We start from the raw sequence: 19,581 nt of genomic DNA, 5'->3' as shown, positions 1-19,581 counted from the left end.
GCCCGGTCGTCGAGCCAAGAAGGACACCAATTCGACTTTAATCGAGTGAAACAGGATTACGAAATTAGTGGTCAACAGCTTGTTAGTTCTGTTCAAAGATTCGGACATCTCGAAAAAAAAAAAAAAAAAACGGAATTATGTGAGTCACGATAGCTCGATTCTGTCCTAGAACGCTAGGCAAAGGTTACTTCGAATTACAAAAGACCACGTCATAAATTCATCGGACTCGTTTCATAAATCTTTCGGGCATAGTCGAGCCGGGCATGAAAAGAATTCCGATTTTCTTTCAATGTTTACAGGATTATTCATTCATCAAAGGAGTCCATAAGCAACCAATCGCTGGCGAGCACGAAACTGCTTTGCATTTTAATCTCGGGTGTTGTACAAGAGGAAGCGATACTACATTCGAATTCTTTGCCATTGTTATGTAATCGCCATTTTGCTTGTCCTTCGCGGCAATTAAACGTCTGTCTGATCATGTTCCTTGAGGATCCTTTCTAATCTTCCGACGATCGAATTCGAGGAAGGCCTTGAAACAGATTTGCTACGAAAATAATTTATGTTAATCGCGATCAATTCGACTCGATCGCTCACGGCAATATTAATCATCGGCTTCTGCAAAGACACGTTAAAAGTACTAATCATGCGATAATTTGTAAACGCCAGGTTCGGTTGTTTTCAGAATAATTTTGAACGATTAGAACTTCCGAATAATTTTGGTTCATTTTCTTTTTAGCGAGCGTTAGTTTCATTATCGGATGTTAAAATCGTTCTCAAGTTAAGTAAAAAAACGGCGATAATTTATTTTTCGAATAGAATTTTTAGAAACGTGGTAGAATTTCGAATTGATGTTACAGAATTTCAATTAATTGCTGTGCAATCAGACCCGACTCTCGATAATTGTGTAATTGTCGAACTTTGTTTATATAATAATTTCCACGATTTCCCCCCAAACACGTTAAGGCACTTATTGTCTGAATCATCGGGCATTTTAAACACTTCTCCTACATTTTTATCTACATATAGCCCAAACGGACAACGTTTTTCAATTAACGAAACGACAATAAACAAGATCGCAAGTATCGAAAATATTACTTAACACGAGACATGTTAACGCGTCAAGTGTTTCACCTTCTGGTGACTTTTACGTCATCAGAACAGGGATTTCCAAAAAACTGTTATACTTTATCAAACATCTGATGTTCCTTTTTTTTTTTAATCAAATCAAGTTATTGATATTAAAACGATATCATCAAGGGTATGTAGAATTGAAAGGCGACGATCGACCGTAACACGAAATCCGCCATTAACGTGACGACGCAATTGCTAAAAAAAAAGAAGAAAAGAAAAAAAAGTACAACAGAGGCGCACTCAATGTCAAAAGCAAGGCCAACAATCGATACGTCATAGGAGCTCTTTGTCAGCTCCGATCTAATTAATCCTCGTTAAGTCATCGTCAATTGTTTACGTAAACGAACCATTCGACCAACAGACGCAAAGTTTCGTTCGCGGATCGCTCGCGTCTCCACCACCTTGTCTCGCGTGAAATTATTGCACACGAACGTTGCGATCGTAAAAAGATATTAACACCTGTCGTAAATGTAACTTCAACTGCGAGGACACGCAAGTGACGTGAGACACAGGGGGAGGTGAAGAACAGGTGATGGAAGTCGAGGATGGAGAAACTCCCGTGGAGGAGTTTGGTTTTACAATTAGATTCGAAAATGAAGTCGAGGCTGGAGAAACTCCCGTGGAGGAGTTTGGTTTTACAATTAGATTCGAACATGAAATCATAGAACAAGCATTCTCCGCTCAGGTTCAACTTCAGTGCAAATAAAAATGTTTGCGGGATCGAGTCGAGAGAGAACGACGAATAGGAAGTTGAAATAAGAGAAATTAAAGATGCTGCTGCGCTATTTCACATTTTTGCAGACGTGTCTAATAAGTAGACTAACAGCAGATGTTTATTAACCAAATGCACAAGATACGCAGAGAATAATACGTTCTGCGTATCTTTGTTGAAAGGCATGTGCACGCATGCGTTTTATATCTGTCTCATTGAAACGAACGAATTTATCAAACTATCACCTGAATTCATCTCGTGATGCATGCACAATTCGATCTCTCTGTTTTCTACCTTGGTGTTGACATCAAACAACAGATAAAACAAAAGTGATAATTGAACAGCGGACGTTTGTGCAAATATGCCCGTTGTTCGTCCATATTTGCCTATTGTTCGTTTGATCTAGATAAATAGAGGAGAAATCGTTAAAAATCCTTGAAACAGGATGCGAGAACGTGACACCTTCTTGAAGCGGAAGTGCCTGAAGACAGATCCCCGCGGCACGAAACGATCGATTCGATTTCATCGATGCAATAGGAACGGGGAACGTGAAGCCTGGTATCCTAAAATGGCTTTATTAACTCTTAACTTTACACGTGTTTAATATGCAGTACTTGTCAGACATATCTGTATACGCGTGTATCTGTGTGTGTCTTTGTGTGTACGTGTGTTATTCAACGCTCCTTCGTTCAACGTCGACGAATCCATCCGAAAGGGATGATCGTTAACGGGACACGACACCCTTTCGATCGCGTAGACCGAAGAAAGGACGACATTTTGTTATCTGGCCCGAGCTCCTTCCGTCCGGGGGTTCCGTCGAGGCGGACAAAAATAATTCGCGAATTCCCAGTCGACATAGTATATTATTACTCTTACGCGTTATACCATTATGTGTACAAGAAAATTCCTTACGCGCGACGTGATTAATCGTTTCACCTTTGGAACATTTTTTCTTTTTTTTTTTTTCGTTTGCTCGCTCGCTCGTCCATCGTGACTCGATCGAGTTTCTGCGATCCCCCCCCCCCCCCCCCCCCCCTTTCCCGTTTTCTTCGTTCTTGTTTCCCTAGCTTGGTTTCCGTTCTCGTTCCTCTGTACAAAATACTTTCGAACCCCTTCGTTTCGCAGGCGAAGAAAATGAAAGCAAGCTCCCTCGGGCGTTTCTTGAAACGCAACGATCGGTTCTCTCTTATCTCCCTGCGTCCGCCAGTTCCAATCTTTCTTCCCTTTTTACCCATCATTGCCCCTCCCTTGCCCGACATCCGACTATCTTATAAATATCGTACACAGTTTATTATCATACATAATATCGTCGCGTCCGTCACAGTAACACAATTTGCAGCGCATGAGAGTTACGCGTTACAGCGATGATATGATTAGAAGCATGATATGAGTTCCCGCTTCTTGCTTATCGCAGGTTCACAGACCGGAGATCCGAAAGATTTGGAGAGCCTTTGAACTTTGAGTCGGTGTGTGCACATCGCGATCAGTCACGCAACGATCGATACGCAAGTCTCATCCACGGTTCGAGCGCCTCTCATTTTCTCTCTATATACATGTCTTTCCCTCGGTAAAAAAAGCTTTGCGTCGTTTTCTCTCTCTTTCTCTCTCTCTCTCTCGTTTTTTTTCGTTTTTCTTTTTTTTCTTTTTTTTTTTTCTCTTTTTTCGAAGCAGCTCGAGCTCGTGAAATTTCTCGAGACGATCCGTGACACGTCAATAACCTTGAACAGCGGATACAAACGCTAAAAACGTGATACAAAAATAGAAAATACTTCGAGGTTTACTAACCCGCGCGATTATCGCGACGAATCCGTGGTATCATGCTCGTTTTCATGGGAACGCAATCGTTTTACATCGTGGAAATAGAATACGCACACGTGTCTGCATTCGTGAGCTCTACATTTCTGAGCTTCATTCTGCGATAAACAAGACGCGGCTGAAGAAGGATTGAAGAGAGATAGCCGCGTGTTAATATACTTAAGTCTTCTACATTATAAAGACGTGAATTAATAGTAATATATATTATATCGTAATTTTTAGCTTGCATACGAAACATCCTCTTTTTTTTTCTTTTTCTTTTTTTTTAATCATTCTACATACACAATTATCATCATCATCATCATCATCATCCCCATTCACACTAAGTTTTAATAGGAGTTGACCCCAAGTTTGCAGATTCGTCAACTACACTCGTTCCTGTTTGCGAAGAAGTGGATGAACAGAGCCTTCAAATTCGAGGTGCGCGCGAAAGATATCGCTTCTTCTTTCTTTCCTTTTTTACTTTTGTTTTGTTATTCTTCTTTTTGTTTCCCCGTCCATCGTTCTTTTCTCTCGATCTCCTCCCCCCCTTTTTTTTAAAAAATATCAGGAAACTATCGAGGTATTGAAGAAACGGCAGTGCGTACGTACCCGTATCCCCAGAAAAATCGTGTTTCTTTTTCACTCTATTCCCTTCGTTTCCCATTCGTTTTTGTATTCGTTCACGAAAATCAGTCGAAAATTCATTTGCAACAGAGCAGCTGGTTTAGATAGTATAAAATCATTCATATAAAAAACATGTGTACGCGCCCTGTCAATACGGTGTACGAGTGTGTTTCCGCATATTTGTGTACATGTTAAAAAGTAGGTCTTATTAAGTAATCCTCCTTCCCCTTTTCTTTTGTTCCTTCTTATTTTTAATCCCGTTCTTTCCCTTCTGTTTTAAATAGTTAGTGCTCCATTTCTTTTTTTCTTTTCTTTTGGCTTGGTAACTGTATAAATTCTAAATTAAGCCTTCGACTTAATGTACTTTTAGAATCGTTAAAAGTTTCTTTTCTCCTTCAAACGATAAAAAGTAGAAACAAAAAAAAAAAAAAAAAAAAAAAAAAAAAAAAAAAAAAAAAAAAAAAGAAAAAAAAAGGAAACCCTTACAAAATAGTCACAGAGCTGTTAAAAAAGAACGAACTGTTCGTCAGATTGTGCGTGAAACGATTAGAAAGCTTATTATAATGCGAAAAGAAAAAAATGATATAAAGAAATAAAAAGTGCAAGACAAAATCTAAGTAAATGCTATAACATTTGAGTCTGGCAGTGTTTTTTCTGAACGACGTCGATCTAAGTAACTGCAGCAGACTGTCTATCGAACGACAAATAGGTAATATACATATTTTTTTTATATATATATTTATATATTATCATTAGTTTTTCTTTTATTCTGCATGGCCTACAGCGCCAATGGAAGCATTTTGCTGTCACTCTGCAATGGCATATCGCGCAAACAGATACACACGATTAAGTTACGTTTCATTATTTTTTTTCTTTTCTTTTCTTAAAAAAAAAAAAAAACCCTCACTCTTCTCACTAAGTTAATCGTTTTAAGTCGGACATAACCGAATCGTCGGATGGGCCAGTTCAATAAAATCGCAGAATATTCGAAATTTCCTTCGTTCTTGTCTCGACATTCCTCTTACAAAAACCTATGGACAGTATAAAAAGAAAAAAAAAGAGGCTCGAATAAAACTGTCTCATCCGACGACAAATTATCATGTATCTTATTATTTTTCTTTTTTTTTTTTTTTTTAATCTGGCAGCATTACGCGTTGTAGGTACGTTGTAAGATTCGTTAAGTCAATAGTCTTTGATACTTGGAGACCGTTTGCTTCTTTTCCCTTTTTTTTTTTTCCATTTTTTAACAGACAAACTGCTTTAAGTCGTAGAACCATTTATAGTACGTGTTTTCTTCGTTCACAGCATGATACCCTTATTGCTTAAAAAATGGCACTGATATTACTGAAATATTTTAACGAGTATCGTTGCTGCATATACACACATCGACTCTTGCTACCCCATATTATCAAGTAAAATACATCTCGCCCTAAACGACTGGCTGGTTCTACAAGATTCCGTAAACCTAAAACCTAAAAACCTATCCGCTTACCCGGTCGGAGTAGTGCGTCATTCTTTCTCTCTCTTTCTCTCTCTCTCTTTTTTTTCTACAGTTTGAATTCGTTACGAAAGGCAACGCGTGATTTGTAATCCCATACACTCCCTAGAAAAATGTTTCCTGCGAAATTACAAGACGGTCTGATGACAAAAGTACGTCGTAAGTATGTTAAAAGGACAAAAGTAAAAAGAGGCGAAGAAAAAGGGAAGAGACTCGAGGACGACATACAATTCCCTCGTCCCTCGTTCCCTTGTCTTTCTCTTCCCTTAAATACGATATATATCGCGGATAAATAGCGGCGAATGAGTATACATGTACATAGATAATATTACAAAGTAAGTAAAAGTGGGCGTGACTTTTGGCGTGAGTTCTCGCGAACAGATCTTTCGTCTTTTCTCTCGTTTCGTAATACCGATATACATACATATATATCTATACATATACATATATATATCTATACATATACATATATATATATATCTATACATATACATATATATATTCGGTTGCCGGAACAAACGAAAGCTTTGTTTTTTGTTTTTTTTTTTTTTTTTTTTGGTTTTTTCTTTCTTTGTTTAGTTAAGATTGCTGTATACGTTCAGAATACCACGGTTGTCGACTTTGTCGACAAACTGAGGTTTCTTCTGATAGTTGGTTTGGTTTTGCGCGTGTATTGGGGAGTCGCCGAGCATCGCTAGCATATATTTGCGCGTGGGTGAGTGAACCGTATTTTGTTAGGGAGGTACGTATGGGGGTGGTTTCCTGTACGTGGGAGTGGGTTTCGGACGATTCTGACGATTGGTGTCGCGGTTCGTTGCGAATGGCGGAGGCGGTTGGTACGGCTCCTCGGAATTCTCCTTTGGTAACATCGGCACGTCCGCACCGTCCTCGGCTTTTTGATACTCCGGAGGTGGTAGCGGTGGTTTCTCTTCCTTCAGAATGACGGGAGACTTGTTACCTACAACGAAGGAACAACGACGAATATATCAGGAATATAAACTTGTTCAAAGGAGACTTGGTGACGTAGAGAAACGATGCAGCAGGATTTATACCTGGATCTGGCTTTTCGTCCAGCTCGTCCTGGAAAATGACGGGTATCCCCTTGCTGCGAAAACTCTGTCTCTCGTCGTCCTGTTCGCTGACGCTCATCTTGCCGCTACGCCTTCGTCTGTACAGCACGCAGGCGATGATACCGGCTAGAATTAGCATTATGGCGATTATTATAGCTGGCAGGACAAACGTGACAAGATAATCGTCGTTGAATGCCCCGACTGAGGTGGAATCACCATCCACCGGTGGAGCGTGGCTGTCTGGCGAATGAACGTTTGGCAACTCGCCAAGACAGATGCCCATAGGGATCACGGTGATCTGTTTCACGGGGAATTTCACTCCCATGACGTCTAGAACTTCGTCCGTGACGGATCGACGATCGTTGTCACTCTTAACGAGCACTGATCGCAATCGGCTGACTTCTTCGTGCGCGCAATACGAGGTAGGCAAGGTTCTGTTGTGCCACGTGATCACCGTGCTGCCGTTCGATATACTGTGCAAGGAGATCGCATTGGTATCCTTGTCCTGATACAGATCGCGAAGCTTCTCGATGAAGTTGCGCTTCTGAAGGGCAGAGTGCGCGAATGACTCGTACGGGATGTCCAAAGTCATCGAGAACTCCACCGTGTGGTGCATGAAGGGCGCGGAGTGAACAACTACCACTAGGCCGTCAGTGGCGCTCGCGCCTGTGACAAATCGGAAGAGATTCGGTAAGAATATCTGATGCCTGAATGAAATTCTAGAGGGCAAGGATTCTAAAGTTCTAAAATTACCATCTTTGTCAGTGACTACTAGTTGATATTCCTTGCGCCCAACGTCACTACGCATTGGCACTCCATAAAACTCTTGGTTCTTGCTGTCGAATTGCAACCACTCGTGCGGAGGAATAGGCTTGCGTTCGATGGTTAGCAGAGACATTTGCATGTTCCTTGCTGAACCGTCTTCCGCGTCATAGAAAGTATCCTGAGAGACAATAATTTCAGATAAGTCAGATTTACATTACGCGGTAATACGATCTTTCTTCTTTTACAAATATAGCGTACCTCTGGTACTTTAAATACGAGCAACTGGCCAACAGTGGCATTGACAAGGTCCACTTGGTTTCTTGGTACTGGTGGGAAATTTGATTTAGGCTCTTGGGTAGAAACCCTTGGTATCTCTGGACGGGTCATGTCCTCGCACTGTCCAATACCTTGATAGACCACTCGTTTCACTCTGATTTCAGGAAGAAGGACATCTCTCAACGAAGAACTGGGATCACCGTTCCTGTCGATCAGAACCTAAATCACAGACATTCAATTAGATGTGCTTTTCAACACATACTCGAAATAATAACGAGATATCAAAGCTATATTTACATGCAATAGATCGTTGATATATTCTTTGGGACACTCGCTACTTCTAGGTAAACTATCGTTCGTCCAAGTGAAAATCGCTTGATCCCGATCGATGTCAACCGATCTGACAGTGATATGCCTGGTATCGCTATCCTCGTACAATTCGGCTATGCCTCGAATTACCTGCGAATCAACAAGAGTTACACGCACGAGCAAACGTTTGTTATAACGTCACAGACAAAAAATACCTTTAGCTCCCAGTCAACGTCTGTGGGAAACTCAGTACGCTTATCGATCCTCAAGTAAATACTAAACTCGTGATTCACGCTGCGACTAAGCTTGTGCTGCTGTACGTGAATGTCAAGTCGATCGGTCACGTTCAATCCCTCGCTGTCAGCGGCTACCAATTCGTACGTCCAGGTGGAAATATCGTTCTCCAATGGCCTGTGCAATATGACCATCAATTTAAAAGGTGAATTCATATTTCGCAATATTCTCACAACTATTTCTCAACAGAGCCAATGCTTACAATCCGTAAACCTCCTGCGTCCTTTGATTGAACTGCAGCCAATGACTCGGTTTCAATGGTGCACCCTGCAGATATAGACTCAGCTTCAGGTTCCTGGTGTCCCCGTCTTCGAGATCGCTGAACGTGTTGGCGGGTATGACATAGTTCAACGGTTTTCCAGCAGTGACCGGTATCTTCTTCAATCTCCTATCTTGCTTAGGCGCGGAGTTGCGAATTCCGTACTCTATGGTTTCCGTGGTAATCCTAGGTGGTTCGGTGGCAGGGCTGGTCGGTGCTGGAGTGGTGGTAGTCGTCGTGGTGGTTGTGCTGGCAGTGGTCGGAGCCATAGTGGTAGTAGTGGTGGTGGTGGTAGTGGTGGTGGTCGTTGTTGGCGCTGGTGTGGTTGGTGTTGTTCTCATCTGTGTGGTTGTTGTAGGTGTCGTGGTGGTATTTGTGACGAATGCGGTGGTTGTGAACGCGGTGGTGGTGATGGTGGTGGTGGTGGTGTTGGCAGGTATTGTGGCCGGTAACAGAGTGGCGGGCTGTTTCGTCGAAGACGTGGACGATTGTTCCGTCGGCTGAAGGCAGAAAAAAAGACGTTTCAATGTTGAGAAAAAGAATAATCGAATCTTGATTGAAGAGTCTCGAGACGCGCCGAGGTATCGTGAATAGTAAGAAACCATCAACTTGATTGAATGGCAATTGAAAGATGCGTCGAGAAGATCGTGCGAATAATCTCTTCGGACGTAGTTCCACGGTGTAAATAAATGGAGAGAAGGAAACGTTGGATTTGGCCAGTTTCTCGCGAACTGTGGAGTTTGCACGACTTTAGCTTTACGGCTCGTATGAATTATTACTCGACCTACTCCACAGTGACACGCCTGTGCACCACGCTGTATTAAATTACTTAGCTTTCTCTGCGAGCGTCCAACGCAGCTTTGCGAGTAACGACAATGAACGAAGGATACGCACGCACGATCTTCTTCGTCGCTTAAAAGGGGAGCAGATAGCTTCAAGTGGGGAGCTATGTGATACACGAGGACCTATCGTTTTGGCGTACTGAAGCAACAGACTAACGTGAATCGACTCTATGCGTAGCATTGACTATCGTACAAACGAAGCTTGAAGCATCGAAGCATTACCTCTTCCGTGGTGACATTAATGGTACCAGTGGTGACGTCCGGTTCCGTCTTTTCGACAACGGTGCTGAGAGTGGTCCCTGTGGTTGTGGTGCTAGACTGAGGAACGATTACCGAAGGAGGGATGGTGGTGAGTTCTGGTATAGTGACGGATGAGACGTTTAGAGATTCGTTCTCCGTGTATTTGGTACTCTTCGTTGTCTCTTCGGTGCTCTCCGATCTCTCCGCTGTCTCGGTCGATGGGACAATGATGGTCGGCATGATGGTTGCTGTTGTTGTTGTTGTAGTATCTGCTATTGTTGTACTCGCTGTTGTGCTAGTTGTTGTACTAGTGGCCGTTGACGAGGGTGGTTGTTTGGTTGTTGTTGTTGTTGTCGAAGTAGTTGAGATGGTCGTCGTGGTGGTGGTTGTTGGAGTTGTTGATGGTGGTGATGTAAGTTCAGTGGTTGTTGTCTGCGAAATCGTTAGTAGATGCGATGTACGGCACGAAAAACTTGGTTAGTTACATTATGAAGGGAGCGAAGAAGATGTATACAAAAAAAAAAGAAAGTATAAAGAGAGAAGAAAATATATATGTGTGTGTTTGTGCATTTTTCTCTCTCTCACTCTCTCTCTCTCACTCTCATTCTCAGGCTTTCGTTTCCATTTCAACAGAGATACTTCGCATTACAGCGCTTTCTATACATCGATCGATACCGCCTAAACGGCATAGGGAATGGCATAAGTCGGCATTGAACACGCAGTACCCACAGCTAGACTAAAGTATCTGAAGCGCAACGATTCCCTTAAGCGGTTGGCGTGGCGAATGAAAGACAGAGACATAAGAATTTTCAACGAAAGCCAGTTATGTACGTAGCGATGTTCTTTTTGCTGTTCCGTTTTCACAAACAGATCTTGTCCGATTTGGGGGAAGAGGGAATCGGTGAGAAATTTATTTCAAATTTATCACACGACTCGGCTTCGTGTTTCGATGTGACACTTACGGTCGACCTGCTGTCCACAGTGGTTCTATTCAACGCACCGTCCACACTTGGTTGATACTCGTCTGGAATATTTTCATCGATATCTTCTTCAGTCTGAGGGAAACAACACGAGTTTCATTAAGTCTCCGTGAGGACAAAATGTTACATCTTTGACATAAGTCATGAGCATAAGTCACGAATAATAAAGGATACTTACGTTCCAGTCGATAGGTTCTTCGCCATGGTGGTGCCTGTGAGGATGTTCCGGCACATCTGCTTTGGGAGAGTTCGTCTCCGGCATGAAAGTTGGCGGTACCTGCGAGTCATCGCCATCTTCACCGTCCTCGCCATCCTCGCCGTCTTCGCCTTCCTCCCCGTCGTACTCAATGTCATAATCATCGTCGTAATTGTCGTAGTCCGGATTGCTGTAGTGTCCAGAACCACTCTCCCTTCTGTTTCTCAACAGCAGGCTCGATTCCGTCTTCACGCGCCATAAGAGAACCGGTAGTTGCATCACTTCCGCCAAGGTGCCGTCTTTCGCTTGTTCCCGCAGATGTTTCACCAAATCCGTCTGATGCCTCCATAAATGGCCGTCGCAGCCGACCTTCCGATCGAATTCAAACGTGGAACGTTAGCTTTAATTATCATCGACCATACACTTTCGTCCTTGATCTCTCTTTTGATTGAATATTTCATGTATTACAAAAATTACAATATTAAAATGTTACAATAATAAAATTAAAATGTTACAATAATAAAATTAAAATATTAAAATAATAAAGTTAAAATATTAAAATAATAAAATATTAAAATAATAAAGTTAAAATATTAAAATAATAAAGTTAAAATATTAAAATAATAAAATTAAACTATTAAAATAATAAAGTTAAAATATTAAAATAATAAAATTAAAATATTAAAATAATAAAGTTAAAATATTAAAATATTAAAATATTAAAATAATAAAATTAAAATATTAAAATATTAAAATAATAAAATTAAAATACTAAAATATTAAAATATTAAAATAATAAAATTAAAATATTAAAATAATAAAATTAAAATACTAAAATATTAAAATATCAAAATAATAAAATTAAAATATTAAAATATTAAAATAATAAAATTAAAATATTAAAATAATAAAATTAAAATACTAAAATATTAAAATATCAAAATAATAAAATTAAAATATTAAAATATTAAAATAATAAAATTAAAATATTAAAATAATAAAATTAAAATACTAAAATATTAAAATATCAAAATAATAAAATTAAAATATTAAAATATTAAAATAATAAAATTAAAATATTAAAATATTAAAATAATAAAATTAAAATATTAAAATAATAAAATTAAAATATTAAAATATTAAAATATTAAAATTAAAATATTGCGAATATTACATTTGAAAAATACACAAATATTACAACGAACTCTTTTTTTTCTTCAAAAGAAAATTGCAAGGTAGACTATAATAAAAGTGCAAGAAAGGAAAATTTTGACTGAAGAGCCTCACCTGCCACTGGACTGCCGTAAGGTGTTTCTCTTTCCGGTGTTTCACGTTCCCCGGTCCGCTGAGGATCACGGTGGAATCGTCGTTGAAACTTTCCTTGGCGTTTTGCGGATGCATCGAGAATGCGCTCTGAAATTCGAACAGCGGATGAGAATTTTTCCGCGAGAGAACGCAGCGAGGCAACGCAAGTAACGACGGGAACTATCCGCGCTTCCCCGATTTCAATTACGTCTGAGCACTCTAATCGTACAGAAAATAGGTTTTCGATCGCCGCGACTCGGCCGAGGGAAGGAAAAAAACTCCACGGGACGCAATTAAATCATCCTCAATGGCGGGAGATTCAATTTACGTAATCGAATTGATTATTCGAACGAAATGAATTTCACCGGCGCGATGCAATTTCCCGTGATTTAAGTGCCGCAACTCGTTTCCGAGATCTTTCTTCCAGCGTTCTCCGAGGTAACCGGGATGTGTAATGCGCAAAGCTGTAATTCTCCATTCAAGGACTTCTCCACATCTTTTAATGAGAATGATATTTCGAAATTTTCCTCCAATATTTTCGCGAATTGTTACAAGGGATGATTCATATAAAATTACCGATTTAGGTGATTTCTTCAAAATGAACGAGGATCGTTTAAACAGAAGATGTTCTGTTTCAGGAAGGAAGTTTCGCGTCTCCACTTTTTTAAACACATCAAAACACCTCTTTCCTGAAACCGAACATCTTTCGTTCGAACAATTTTTTTGGCATCTTTTTCCATTTTGAAAATGGAACGGATAATCACTTATACGGATAACGAGATTCATCCAATTGCATTATCGAATCTCAGGCAATACTCCAATTTCGTGTTTTTCTGTGCATTGGAAGAAAAAGACAACTACCTGTATCATTCGTATCGCCTAACCTAAATTGTAGTTTCTCTGGAAACTTCATTTATGCGGAAGAAAACTAGAAGAGGAGAGAAACTGGACAATGTCTTTTCTCACCAACAAGAATATAGAAATAGTAGAGGAAAAATTCCAAGGCGCGTACAGGAAGAAGCGGAGGAAGTTCCACAGTCTATGTACACATGCATGCAGAGAGCAACGCGTTCCCTTTCTTCTTCGCGGCGATTAAATTAATTAAGAATTCCCGGGGCGTGGTAGAAAAAGAAAAAAAAAAAAAAAAGAAAAGAATGGCGGCTGGCTCAAAGGCGTCCAATTTATGCTCGACGGAACCTCACGGCCGGGGATACTTTAGAACTTGGATATTTTCTGTATTATGTCGGGTACGCGATGCACCTTCTATTCCGCACCGCTGGCCTGGTCTAACGCCGTAAAGTTTCCCCTCTCATAAAGAACCTCGCGTTCTCCTGGCCAACTTTATCAAATATTCTTCGCCGCGCCGCGAAGCGTTACTCGCCGTTCTCCGCGAGAACTCGCGGAATTAGGACAGATCCACGATTTCTCATGGACCTCCCCTCTTCCCGATTAAAAACCCACGCCATTCGGCTTCGGTTTGTTAACGAGCCACGGTTATAGATCTCCCTCGCTTCATTTTTCGCGAGAGAAAAGTTTGTGATGGTGAAAAATCATAAAATCCGTACTGTATCGGATATCAGCTGTAGTTCGATACTCTGAATTCAACTGTACACACTATACGCACAGAGTATCCCAGTAACTTTGCCCATCTTGAATATCTCCGTTATTTTTTCGAGATACAAAAAAATATTTTATCAACGAAAGTTAATATACAATGTCATGTGTGGAGTGGCGGAAATTTCGAGATCGTTCCTACTTTCGAAACGAAGCTATACTGTAGCTAGTTTTTTTTATTATTATTTATTATTAGTTTGGGAAATACGTAATTTTAATACTATAATTTAATACTATACTATACGTAATTTTAATTTTAATACTATAGCTAGTTTTAGCTATACTTCAGTTTTATTACTGTAGCTAATTTTAATACTACAGCTATACTTTAGCTAGTTTTTTTCATTATTAGTTTGGAAGACACTTTAATTTTAATAGCTAGTTTTAGCTATACTTTAATTTTATTACTGTAGCTAGTTTTTTTCATTATTAGTTTAGAAGATACTTCAATTTTAATACTACAGCTATACTTTAGTTTTATTACTATAGCTTTACTTTTTAGCTATACTTTAGTTTTATTACTATAGCTAGTTTTTTTCATTATTAGTTTGGAAGATACTTTAATTTTAATAGCTAGTTTTAGCTATACTTTAATTTTATTACTGTAGCTAGTTTTTTTCATTATTAGTTTGGAAGATACTTCAATTTTAATACTACAGCTATACTTTAGTTATACTTTAGTTTTATTACTATAGCTTTACTTTTAGCTATACTTTAGTTTTATTACTATAGCTAGTTTTTTTCATTATTAGTTTGGAAGATAATTTTAATTTTAATTTTAATTTAAGATTAATTTCAATTTTGTAAAATCTAGGCATCTAGGTATCTTAATTTCTTCGTCTTTCGTACAATGAATTTTACAGAATTAAGGTTAAAATATCTCCTAAGCCGATAAAAAAACTGACAATACTTAATAACTAAATTGATAAACAATACTTAAACAATACTTTCTTTCTATAGGGAGTGTAGATGGCAAAAAACATGTCACTCTATCTAAAATAATTATCTACAAAAAGATCATTACCGCCACATCGTGTGTAACCCTCTGAATAACATTCGTTAACAAAATTTGTCCACGTCTTCAAAAACAACTGAGACATTTCAGGTTCAGCAACAAAGTTGCTGAAACACCCTGTATACATCACGGAATTCGTAGAAAAGGCAATTGGCGTGGACAGAAAAGTTAGCAGAAATACAGGATCGTCCCGTGGAAATCAAGTTTCAACTTCTCCTCGATGGCCAGAAGCCACCGAGGATTACGACGATGACATCGTACCACGTGAAGTCCCAGAAATCCTGCGAGGTTCTCGATGGTATTGACTCGAGTGGCCGGCGAGAGGTTGTCGAACCTGGCATCCAGCAGTATCGTCAGCAGCGTCTGCTCTTCCCCTTCGCTGCAGTGCGTCTAAAATCAGAAAGAAACGTCCCGTTTCAGCGACGCTGGCTCGAGAACGAGCAGTGACGAATGGTGTCACTGCGCGAAACGGGAGGAATTAAGGCCGACCGAGCAATACTCAGCTGCGATGACGCACAATACGCGGGACTATCAATTGGCATTAATCAACAACAGTCTGCCAGACTAATTTCGCGGCGAGATTTAAACGTGGCGTACCGATGGAATCGCGCGGCACGCGGGCACGCGGCTAGCTTCTCATCGCTGCACTCCAATCGAATGAATTCCTCCATTTGAGCCGTTTGTTACAACGAGAGTGACCCAACTCCATTTATCTTTAAATCAAGATATTCAATAATTTGCGTTTTGATAAGTTTAAAAATACTGGCAACTGATAACATTGTGGTACAATGCTTTTGTGTTTTTAACCAGCTCGATTAGTATGACAAACATCGTTCAGAAAATAACACTGTTTTTGATGACTGTAAATGGACTTGAGCCACTTTCGAAATTAATGAAATAACTTTTTCAATTTATGAAAAAAGTAAAATTTCCTTAAAATGAAAAAAAATATTGCAATTTTGTGTTGTAAAATTAAGAAATATCCAACATTTATTCACTATTAGAGAAATGTTACGTTCAAATAAAATTTCGTAATTTATAATTCATTCTTCTCCAATTTTCGTAAGGGGGATTTAAAATAATTATGGTGTACAGTGTAATAAGTCCATTATATTGTTGTATTTTAGTGTTGCGATTGGTCTCACATTTTTGTACAGTGGTGTCAGTTCAATATTATTAAAGTTTCTTGGTCTCACCCGACGCGGTAGTAAATCCAGAGTTTTAAATAATGCATCCTCATTCATTTGTTGTTTTGTAAAACATTTTTTATAGTTCTGTTCTCAAAAATCTCAGCCAACATATTTTTAACCAATTCACTTTTTCTTCATTAGTATTTTTTAACCTTCTGAAAACTGCACCCTCTGGAGATTTAGTTGAAATGAAATCCTCTACATTTAATGGAATTATTATTATTTAAAAAAATCACAATCTGAGCTAATCGAACACTACTACTTTAATAATAAAAAAATGTAACTCTTATCTCATGAAAGTTTACCGCATAATATACTTCATATCAGCTGAAACTCTTAAAATGAACCACTTTCAAAATAAAAATCTTCATCGTTCCATTAACCAGCTAATTTTCCGCGTACAAAATCTTAGTGATTTTAAATACATTAGTTTACAATTTGTTTAAAAACGAAGAGATAACGTAGAAATGTAAAACAGTTAGCTTGATTTTTTTTTTTTTTTTTTTTTAGAAATTGGATTAAGGCCATTTTCAAAATAAATGGCCCATTTATCGAGTATTATTCGTACTTTCCGATTATTCGAATCTTTCGATAGAGTGGAACGTTGTTCCTTTACTCGAAATGAAAACTTTATTATATACTTTATAAAAATATTAATTGAATTATTAGGGAACGCAGAAAAATGACCGTATTGCAGATATCGTGAAAGAATCGGCTTGCAGATTCTACGTGGAAAAAAAATTCGAGACATTTCTAGAGGGAAAAAATCGAACAATCGGCAGGCAAACGACGGAGAATGAAGTTATCGTCGAGAGATCATCGCGTGCGTCGAAGGACGAAATCGAGTTTGCTCGTTTAATTAATCGGTGCTAAACGGTTCAAAAAATGGCGGCGGAATCGGCGGACGTGACTGGATCGAGGTAAGCGCGATCGCGGGACCTCGGCAGCGAAAGTTAAACGGGGGCAATTTCGTCCAACGATTTAACGAGCATGCCATCGAGGCCTATTAATTACCGAAAATCGGCCAGATCCGATTAAAACGATCAACGCGTCGCACAAAAGTCAAACCTCGATATGCCTGTTGTTGTTCGGATCGACGTGACGCGACGAAACCGATTAACGTGCTAATTGATTTACCGCTTCATTAACAGCTTCGATTCGACTCACCGAGTTTAGCAACAAACGAGCGAACTCCGATCAACCTGAATGATCCGATCGATCGTTCGAATGAACAACGGCTTACATTACGTTCTGACGAAACGATTTTTAACAACAGAGATGTATCACTTTTTCTCTTTTTCTTGAGTTTTGAGAAATATATTTTTCTCTCTCAATAGAGAGTGTGATACTCAGTTTTGAGAAATTTATATTTATCTCTAACAATAGAGATGTATCACAGTCTCTTTTTCTTGAGTTTTGAGAAATATATATTTTTTCCAGTACTGTAAACACGACTTGTTATTTTCTTTCTTTTTTTTTTTTACTTTCATTTGTTAGCGACTTGGAACTAAAATCTTAAGTTATTATAAAGACTGTTTTACAAAGTGTGTTAATTTCAGGAACTTCAGGTTGTCATTCAGGGGAGCATTTACGTTCTAGACAGTTGATGTCTATTTATTAGGTGTATTATTTTCTATATGTTCCATTGTCAACTGAACTTTGTACAAATCATAAATTGGGGGATCTTCCTTGTGGAGGAGATACTGATGAGTGAGTGTTACTACTGTTTCAAATAAAACATACGATTTCTTTCTTATTCCATTCTGTTGATAATTACTATCTATCTCACATAGTGTTACAGTATCAATTCCAAAAGAGATCTTCTTTGGATTTGAAGAACGATTTCTTATTATTTCAAGTACAAACATAGAATTTCTTTCTTATTTCTTTTTCCGTTGATAACTACTATCTCACATAGTATTACAGTATCTCTTGATTTGAAAAAAACCACTGAAGAATAATCTGTTATTATTTCAAATAAAGCGTGGAATTTCTTTCTTATTTCTCGATACTACCTACTGTTTCTTCACATAGTGTTGCATTTTCTATTCCAAGAGAGATCTTTTCGATTCGAACGAGTTACCGTGCCGAACGAAACGATTTGAAGGACTGGTGGCAAATATACGAAGCTGGCCAACAGGTTGCAAGTTCCCACGATTAATTCTGGTAGTGGCAGGGCTGGTGGTACCTGTTGTTCGTCCAGGAGCCAGTTGAACCGTTGCCAATGGAGTGCCTCCATCGTATAAAGCCTGGCAGCTACGAGAGAACTTCTGGCCAAATAATATAAGGAGACTCACCTTTCCGTTTCTGTGCTTCAATTCCTCATGCTTCTCCGGAATCACTTGCACGACGAACAGGTCCTTCGTCTCGGCCACGTCGTGCTTTGGCACCACTTTCACGCTCAGCACGCGTCTACCCACGTCCTTCTTCGTCGGTACGCCCATCAGAGTGGACGCAGCGTCGTCCCAATACAACCATCGCAGCAGCTTCCCGTCAGTGTCGAACAGCTGTTTGCAAGACATGCGGAATTACCATTAAAAATTGCGTCGCATTTTTAGAGACTCGCGTACGTTGTTTTTTAATGAAATTCATCAGTTAAATGATACATATTATATATCATATATTACATATTATTATATCTAATATTATATTATAATAAATAATATATATATATATATATTATAATATAACATATTATAATATATATATATATTATAATATAACATATTATAATTGTAATAAAGATAAATATAATAAAATAATTATTTTATTATATTTATTTTTATTATAATTATATGTTATAACAAAAATAAATAAAAAAATAATTATAATATATATATATATATATGTATAAAATTATAATATATTACCTAATAATATATATATAATAAGATAATATATTATAATTATAATAAAAATAAATAACAAAATAATTATAATATATATAAATAAAATTATAATATATTATCTTATAATATATATATATAATAAGATAATATATTATAATTATAATAAAAATAAATAACAATATAAATAATTATAATATGTATATAAATAAAATTATAATATATTATCTTATTACATATATATATAAGATAATATATTACAATTATAATAAATATAATATATATTATAATTATTATAATTATATGATATTCTATTAAATACGAACTAGAAATAATTTTTAAATTCTCGAACCAGTCGAAACTTTTGAAACTCGGAACTGAAGGTTTCTCTCGAAAGTTGAGGTTACTTGTTCTAAATAATTGCATAACAATTAAACAAAATATAAACGAAAATTAAACAACGTACAAAAAGATATTTAATAGAGATTTCTGTTTGACATCGACGATTCAGTCTACTTTTTCTTTCATAAATTATTTATTATTATATAATATACCAGAGTTCTTGACACTGTAACAATATGTGTTTTTGAAACAATTTTTTCGATTCGGATATTTTGC

At 37.9% G+C, this 19,581-nt stretch overlaps 1 protein-coding gene across 5 annotated transcripts in view; it reads right to left on the bottom strand.

Moving 5' to 3' along the window:
* Positions 1 to 4,197: 4,197 nt before the first annotated feature.
* LOC122538828 (dystroglycan-like) overlaps positions 4,198 to 19,581 on the bottom strand; it is a 192,661-nt gene continuing 177,277 nt past the window's right edge. For 3 of the 5 annotated variants that reach the window (XM_043673264.1, XM_043673261.1, XM_043673263.1), the window contains 14 exons: positions 18,415 to 18,624; positions 15,189 to 15,317; positions 12,281 to 12,406; positions 10,976 to 11,362; positions 10,780 to 10,872; positions 9,800 to 10,249; positions 8,679 to 9,235; positions 8,398 to 8,593; positions 8,171 to 8,332; positions 7,856 to 8,092; positions 7,586 to 7,775; positions 6,815 to 7,498; positions 6,249 to 6,720; positions 4,198 to 6,194 (listed from right to left, as the gene is read on the bottom strand). In XM_043673264.1, the coding sequence (XP_043529199.1) occupies positions 6,497 to 6,720; positions 6,815 to 7,498; positions 7,586 to 7,775; positions 7,856 to 8,092; positions 8,171 to 8,332; positions 8,398 to 8,593; positions 8,679 to 9,235; positions 9,800 to 10,249; positions 10,780 to 10,872; positions 10,976 to 11,362; positions 12,281 to 12,406; positions 15,189 to 15,317; positions 18,415 to 18,624 (3,645 nt within the window). In that variant the 3' untranslated portion in view covers positions 4,198 to 6,194; positions 6,249 to 6,496. The remainder of the gene's footprint in view (positions 6,195 to 6,248; positions 6,721 to 6,814; positions 7,499 to 7,585; positions 7,776 to 7,855; positions 8,093 to 8,170; positions 8,333 to 8,397; positions 8,594 to 8,678; positions 9,236 to 9,799; positions 10,250 to 10,779; positions 10,873 to 10,975; positions 11,363 to 12,280; positions 12,407 to 15,188; positions 15,318 to 18,414; positions 18,625 to 19,581) is intronic. The other 2 variants (XM_043673262.1, XM_043673265.1) reach the window with 2 other exon arrangements.

This window comes from Frieseomelitta varia, unplaced genomic scaffold (assembly GCF_011392965.1).
Source record: "Frieseomelitta varia isolate USP_RPSP 00005682 unplaced genomic scaffold, Fvar_1.2 scaffold_180, whole genome shotgun sequence".
Classification (NCBI taxonomy): Eukaryota; Metazoa; Arthropoda; class Insecta; order Hymenoptera; family Apidae; genus Frieseomelitta; species Frieseomelitta varia.
This window is presented reverse-complemented; position numbering and strand designations above follow the sequence as displayed.